This window comes from Mirounga leonina, unplaced genomic scaffold, assembly GCF_011800145.1.
Source record: "Mirounga leonina isolate KUSES-001 unplaced genomic scaffold, KU_Mleo_1.0 Mir_114, whole genome shotgun sequence".
NCBI lineage: Eukaryota > Metazoa > Chordata > Mammalia > Carnivora > Phocidae > Mirounga > Mirounga leonina.
Genome location: NW_023270265.1, coordinates 1,423,996 through 1,431,532, shown reverse-complemented (window position 1 = coordinate 1,431,532; position 7,537 = coordinate 1,423,996). Strand labels below are relative to the sequence as shown.

General features: G+C 39.1%; 1 protein-coding gene across 1 annotated transcript in view; it reads right to left on the bottom strand.

The window, feature by feature from the left end:
- Positions 1-3,774: 3,774 nt before the first annotated feature.
- Positions 3,775-7,537, bottom strand: part of MCU (mitochondrial calcium uniporter) — a 201,192-nt gene continuing 197,429 nt past the window's right edge. The window contains exons 7-8 of the mRNA XM_035021482.1: positions 7,092-7,208; positions 3,775-5,735 (exon numbers count right to left, since the gene is read on the bottom strand). Of these exons, the coding sequence (XP_034877373.1) occupies positions 5,658-5,735; positions 7,092-7,208 (195 nt within the window). The 3' untranslated portion in view covers positions 3,775-5,657. The remainder of the gene's footprint in view (positions 5,736-7,091; positions 7,209-7,537) is intronic.

Below are 7,537 nucleotides of genomic sequence, written 5' to 3'. Positions count from 1 at the left end.
GGCCAAGTGCAATGCTGTCTCTGGTTTTTGATAGTGATGAAGGTAAAAGTGATTCCCACAAGCAGAGAGTTTACCATGCTCTAGAGTGGAAAGCTCTAGCAAGGGGGTATCTGGTGATCTGAATTTATAGTTGGCCACTTTATCACTAATACTGGCAGAACACAGGCAACCTGGCCATTTTTAGCTTATTAAGTTGCAATCTGATGGCAGCAGTGGATGATTCTGGGACCAAGGAACTGTCTCATTGCAGTTAAGAGTTAGTGCTCTTAACAGAAAAAACAAAACCCTGCAATTTCCTGTCCCTGAGAAACCATCTGAGTACTTCATACGTGTTGCAGAGGAACAGAGGACGTGTGCATAGATAAACCCAGACTGCTGCCAGGATTGATTGCCAGAGTCAAGGACTTTCACCAGATAGCCCTTTGGTTCTGTAAACAATCATTCCCAGGATGGTAGGACTTTTTTTTTTTTTTTCTTATTCCTATTTTTTCCTTTTTAGTTGACTTGCCCTCTCATTTTAATTTTTTATGATGAAAAATTTCAAATATATACAAAAGTAGAAAGAACAAGAAACACAGCTGCAATTACTAATATTTTGTCAATCTTATCTATACACCAAGATGCATTTCTAAGATAAGGCCTTTTTTACATAACTATGTCATTATTACTACTATGGAAACAGTACCATCTAATACCCATTTCATATTTAAATGTCCCCAATTGTTTCAAAGATTTCTTTGCATTGCTAGTTTGAGTCAGGATTCAAGTAAGAGCCATACATTGCATATGGTTGTGTCTCTTAAATTCTTTTAATCTAGAATGGTCTCCCCTCTTCCCCAATCCCCACACCATTTGTTGAAGAAAGCCAGTCATTTGTCCTATAGAATGTCTCACATTCTAGATTTGTCTGACTGTTTCTTGTGTGTCTTTTAGCGTTCCTTTTCCCATATAATATTAATTCTTGTTCATATTTTCTTATTTTTCTAAAGTATGTGCTACTAGAAATTAAAAACAAAAATACTCTGGTGACACTGAAGGAATTTAATGCACGGGGGCAGGGGAAATTGATCAGTTAGGATATAGGTAAACCAGTCTGCTGTTCAGGAAAGGTCTGAGCTTACGTAACAATTTGAGAACTACTAGCATATAAATGGGGGAGGGGAGTGGGTGAGATCATCCATGGAAAATTGGGTCTGAGATGGAACCCTGGAGAAGCCCAACATCAAAGATGTGGGCAGAGGAAGAGGATACTGCAAATGAGACCAAGAAATAGAGAGTTAAAGAAGGAAACCCAAGGGGTGCCTGGGTGGCTCAGTTGGTTAAGCAACTGCCTTCGGCTCAGGTTATGATCCTGGAGTCCCAGGATCGAGTCCCGCATCGGGCTCCCTACTCGGCAGGGAGTCTGCTTCTCCCTCTGACCCTCCTCCCTCTCATGCTCTCTGTATCTCATTCTCTCTGTCTCAAATAAATAAATAAATAAAATCTTAAAAAAAAAAAAAGGAAACCCAAGAGTAGAGTCACAGGAGCTGAGGACAGTTTCAAGAATGAGGGATTGCTCAGTGGATGATGCATTTATAAAACATATGCAAAGGAAAATTTATAAAGTGGGCCAATTTTGTATTCAGTAGAATTCATTAAAGTTAACCTATATATTTATCCCAAGGAAGTAACTATGTAGTACATTCTGGAAGACAAGGAGTTTGTACTTACTTGGGAGAGCAACAAACAAAAGATCGTTGGCAGTAATAAAAATGAATCACAACTGGGGCGCCTGGGTGGCTCAGTCAGTTGAGTGACCGACTCTTGATTTCAGCTCAGGTCATGGGATGGAGCCCCGCCTCCGGCTCCGTTCTGCTTGAGATTCACTCTCTTTCCCTCTTCCCCTCCCCTGCTCTCTTTCTCTCAAATAATAAATAAATCTTTAAAAAAAATGAATCATAATTTTTTTTTTAGATTTTATTTACTTATCACAGAGAGAGAGTGAGCGAGAGTGCGCACAAGCAGGGGGAGGGGCAGAGGGAGAAGCAGGCTCCCCGCTGAGCAAGGAGCCCGATGTGGGACTCCATCCCAGGACCCTGGGATCATGACCTGAGCTGAAGGCAGACACTTAACCCACTGATCCACCCAGGCATCCCAGAAAAAGGAAACATAACTCTTAACAGTGAAACTGAGTTCCAAAATCTAAGAAATTCCACTTTTCTGTGAAATCTTTCTAGATTGAGCTTAAAAATTCCACCTATTTGTTTTTTTAATTTATCTATTTTTAAGATATTTTATTTATTTTTCAAAGAGAGAGCACAGCAGCGGGGGAGGGGCAGAAGGAGAGGGAGAAACAGACTTGCTGCTGAACAGTCACGCAGGGCTCCATCCCAGGGCCCTGGGATCATGACCTGAGCCGAAGGCAGATGCTTAACTGACTGAGCCACCCAGGCACCCGTTTTTGTTTTTGTGAGCATCCACTATGTGCTCATTACCCTCCTACTGGTAAGCAAGATAGAATAGTACATGTGACATGAGCTCTATTCTTTCCATTTACCATATTCACCATACTCACCAATCCTGTCACTCTGGTTGTTTGGTCATAGGATTCACTGATGAGTTGTGACATAGATGTCCTCTGGTTTAACTAGACCAACGGTTCCCATCAAAATCACCAGAGGGACTTATTAAATACAGATTGCTGGCCCCATGCCTAGTTTCTGATTCAGTAGGGATCAGAGAACTTGCATTTTTAACCAGGAGATACCAGTTGCCGCTCCAGCAGTCACACCATGAGAGAACCCTTTTACTTTGCCAGCTCTAAAGGTCTATTACCCCTTACTTAGCAAAACCGCATTACCTACACTCACAAATGGGTTTAACTCTCCATTATCTATCTCCACTGAAAATTCACTAAAGCCTAACAATGTTGTTGAATATGTAGACGTTATTTGTTGAAATCAAAGAGTGGCTTAACATTTTCAATCTTATCTTCTTACACTTTACTTCTGTCTCAGGGATGTCTGTATTGGGTTGCTATAGCTGCCAGGAGGCTCTCAGTACATCTCGCACTGCACAATACAGGAATTTAACATATGCTTTTTGATATGCCTTCAATGGAGTAGGTAGCATGTGATATTTTCCTGTTTGGTGATCATTATTTGATTTGATCAAATTTGATACAAACTCTTAAAAAAATGAGTATTTAATCTTGGTTCATTCTTGAACGGTGTTCTGAAGTCCAGGAGACCACACTGGGCAATCTGGTGGTCGGATAAAATGGAAATCTTCCTGATAATCAGGATATAAGGATATTTGTCTCAGTACTGCCATTGGCTTTATTCTGGCTGTAGAAGTCACTTAACCTCTGGTGGCTCTGGAAAATTAGGAAAATATTGACCATCTTAGATTCAGGAAGCATTAATGAAATGCCTGTTTTTATAATTTTATTTGTTTAATTATTTAATTTATTTATTTGGCAGAGAGAGCGAGCACAAGCAGGGAGGGCGGCAGGCAGAGGGAGGAGCAAGCTCCCCGCTGAGCAGGGAGCGATGGGCTGTCGCTTCCCCTGCTTGTGCTCTCTCTCTCTGCCAAATAAATAAATAAAATCTTTTTTTTTTTTTAAATGCCTGTTTAAAAATACAGGCTCTAGGAACCAAATTTAATTTCAGAATGGTATTTTTATAAGAATTAATTTTAGAAGTAAACAGTTTTCCACTAGAATCACAGGAAAATAAGTTTTGTTGCGTGGTTGTTGTTGTTTTTGGTTTTGCTTTAAAGAATCAGATGCTGTAGTTCAAAAATTGAATAAGTATTTATTGTTCCAGAAGGTACATTGCTTTTTATACATATTTCATAAATGATACAGGATTTTACACATGTTCAATATTTTGCTATTTGTTTAAAGGACTTTCCTCCACATTTTCCTCCCTTGCCTCCCACACACCCTGAAAGAATTTGCTCATTGCACTGTGCTGTTTCTTCTTCAAAACCCTGCACACAAACAGGACAGATGATTTAAAAATAATTCACATAACTTAAGAAAAATAAATGAGGGAAGGGGTTGAACAACTGGGGGGCCTGGAAGGAAGGGGAGACATGCATCCTTTCGTTCCGTCATGCCAGTGGAAGGGGTGGTGGCAGGAGCAGAGCAGTGGCGGTCCTGGAGGGCCTTCAACCTCTGCAAGGCACCTGGAATCTGGGTTTGTCATCGCAAGTGTTTCTTTTCATACACAATGATCCCCAAAAGAGGAAGAAAATGAGAAATAACCTCCCTGCCACAATGAGGAGGGGCGAATCATGTGAAAGAAAAAGCCAATCGGCTGTGTGGCAAGCCTCATCATCCTTTCCATCCTGCCCCCACAGTAGTTAAAAACAGGATATTAGACACGGATTCCTTTGACTCTTCAAGTGCAGATGTCATCTGGAAATATGGTAGAAAATATTTTGATAGAGTATAAGATTAATTCTTCCTTCTCTCAATTTAAGATAAGAAAAAATAGGGTGAAGAGGGTAGGTTGAAGGAAGCCATAGAAATGTATTCCTGTATAAAGATAAATTGCACCCTTTGAGATCCACACACTTGATTTACAACTACTGAAGTGGTGGAGGTGGTGCGACTCACAAACAGTGTGGAAGTGTGTGTCCTTCAAGATAAACAAAGTCTCCAGACAAGGCAGCGCCATCTGGGTGGGCTGGAATGCTGTCACACAAGCAGATTAACAGCAATGAAATTATTCTGGTTTGAAATAGCTACAGAGCCATGATTTTTAGCCAATTTGTAAACCTTACATCTTCCTGATTTGGTAATACAGCTGAACACCCCCCCCCCCCTCTGATTTCAGTTATGGAGGGAGAGGGGAATATCAATAGGATAGTTAAATAAAGGAGGGAAATTCTGCCTCCTCTTAAAGATTAATTAGTAAAAAACAAAACAAAACAAAACAAAACAACCTCATGCAGTGTTGCCAATGATTCCTAGATACTGATCCAGAGCACTGGAATATACAGACATTGAAGAAGGTATTACGGGATAATCCAAAGTGTCAATTATCAAACAGTCGTAAGTTGGTTCCAACTCTCATATGGATAAAATTAGCGTAACCAACAGGAGTGGGTAGTTAGAAAAGGGGCATAAAGAGGAGAGATTCCTGGTCACTTTGCAGAGACTGGGTCCAATTTAAAATAAATGCTAATGGCATGGACTCAGACTCTGTTTGCCACCCACACATCTTGAGGATTTGCTTTTCCGGTAGATTTATTTACTCCTATGTCAAAAATAGGAAAAGTTAAATTAAAAAAAAAAAAATTAGAGCTGAGTGGGGTGCTGGTGTGTTACTGTTTTGCTGACCCTGCAAGAAGATGCAAGAAAGGAACACCCCCAGCATCCTTGTCTCTTTATGAATCTCTCAACTACATAATGCATCATTTTCATCCAGAAACTAAGATGCTTGATTAAGACAATATTCACTAAGCCCTTGGAGCTTATATTCCACAAAGCCTGATCCTTAGATTTTAATATTCCCTTCTTCCCTAAGATCCTTTTTGTTTTTGTTTTTTAAAGGTAAAAACCCTCTACCCTGACTTGGCTCCCAGCTTCCACCTGCAATGCTTTAATTAAAAAGGCAAGAGTTATAAACAGGTGTTCTTTCTGCCAGGATTCAGAGGCTCTTTGCAGATCAATCTTTTTCACCAATTTGTCGAAGGGGCAGATGTACTTGTAATGGGTCTCTCAGTCTCTTAAGGTCCATTTCTGCCTAAAATAGAAACAAAAGGTGAGAAAAATTGGCTAGTGAAGCTTTCAATGATATTATTATCTCCTGAGAAAAGGAAATTGTCTTTTCTGCATCACTATGAATCACAAAAATCATTTCAATTACTCTCAAAATAAGAGTGCCTCAGAAGCAAAGGGCTTTAAAGGCCCAGGACAACAAAGGGAGACCAGAATGGAAGTCTGTCCTGGCAGCTTCAGCTGTCAACAGAGCCTCCAGAAAAGGCTGTGCTGTCAACACGGCAGGACTCAGAGGCTCAAGAACCTGGGGAGCACGTGATGCACCCTAACGGCGGTTCTCAACCTTTAGTTATTCCTCCAGTAGTTGTTTAAGTTTTTCGCTTAGTGATTTTAAAAACAGGGATGTGCTGTCAACTGCAGCACTTTCAAAACTCACATGGGCTGGGACCTCACCCCTATGGAGCTGGATTGTTAGGCTTAGGGTGGGGCTGAGGCATCTGTATTTTTAACAGCGCCAGGGATGATTTGATGCGTTCCCTCCAGTTGAGAACCACCACACAGAGCAACAAGAAGACACGAGTCAACTTAGGCCAAGGCAGGAAGACAGACTAAGCCTATTCAAAGTACAACTCTTGGTACCAATAAGAGACAGAGAAGAGCAACCAAACATTAAAGAGGATAGAAAAGCTTCTAGAGATTTTTAAAAAATCTCTAAAATCATGTAAGACTGCAGAGAAGAGGAATAAAGATTTATTCAGCAAAATCAAAGATATCAGAAGGAGGCACCCGCAGAAATTTGAAAGAGGTAACTATTATGAAAAATAAAATGTATCAATCTTTTTAAAAACAGCATCTTCTAGTTCAATAAACTCTGACTTGTGCCTGGCAAACATTTGCAGTAGTCTCTCTTACCTGGAGTTTATTTTTGCCCCACTGGTATCACACATTTTAGGTGGGAAATCTTTGGAAATTGTTGTAAAAAGATTTTAAAAAGAGAGAAAAGTAAAAATAGACAACTTTAAAGAAACAAAAAGAAAAAAGTAAAAATAGCTCTACAAATTTCAATATGCTACTGTTAATAGGATAGACAGGACCCATCATCTTTTCACCTGCTTGTGTTCTAAAACTTTCCAGAGAGGTGTCCATGCTAAAATAGACATTCTTATTATCTGAGGAATAATTAATATAGGAAGAAGGTGTGATCATTCTTTCAGAGTTTACCCATTGAAGCACTATAGTTATGGATAATAGTAATACATTATTAGTAATAGTAATATAGTAACATATTACTATAGTAATGGTAATATATTATTATTATTATTATTATACCAATACCATACAAAATGGAGCTGGAATTTATTTTTATTTTTGGAACACTTACCTGAGCAATTGCATCCTTGAGTTGATTATATTTCTCTAGGTCAAAACGTGACTTTTTGGCTCCTTTATGGAAAAATAATAAGTATTGTCTATCTCTGGCTTCTGGATAAACATATTCCTATAAATTAAAGGAGAAATTAAATTATTAGTCCTTAGAATATTGGCTTTACAAAATGAGCACCAACTGTTGATTAGGTTCAATATACATGCACACATATAAATATATATACTGATAAATGTGCTGCGTTAAATATTTCTTAAACATTTTTTATTGTGAAACACACATGTAAGAGTACATAAAACAAAAATGTACATTACAATGAATCATCACATAATGAATAAGTTAATCATCACCAGATAAAGAAAATCTAACATTGCCAACAACCTGGAAGGCATCCTCCTGCCTCTTCTCTATTAGTGAGCTTTCCTTACTCCCAAAACTCATCA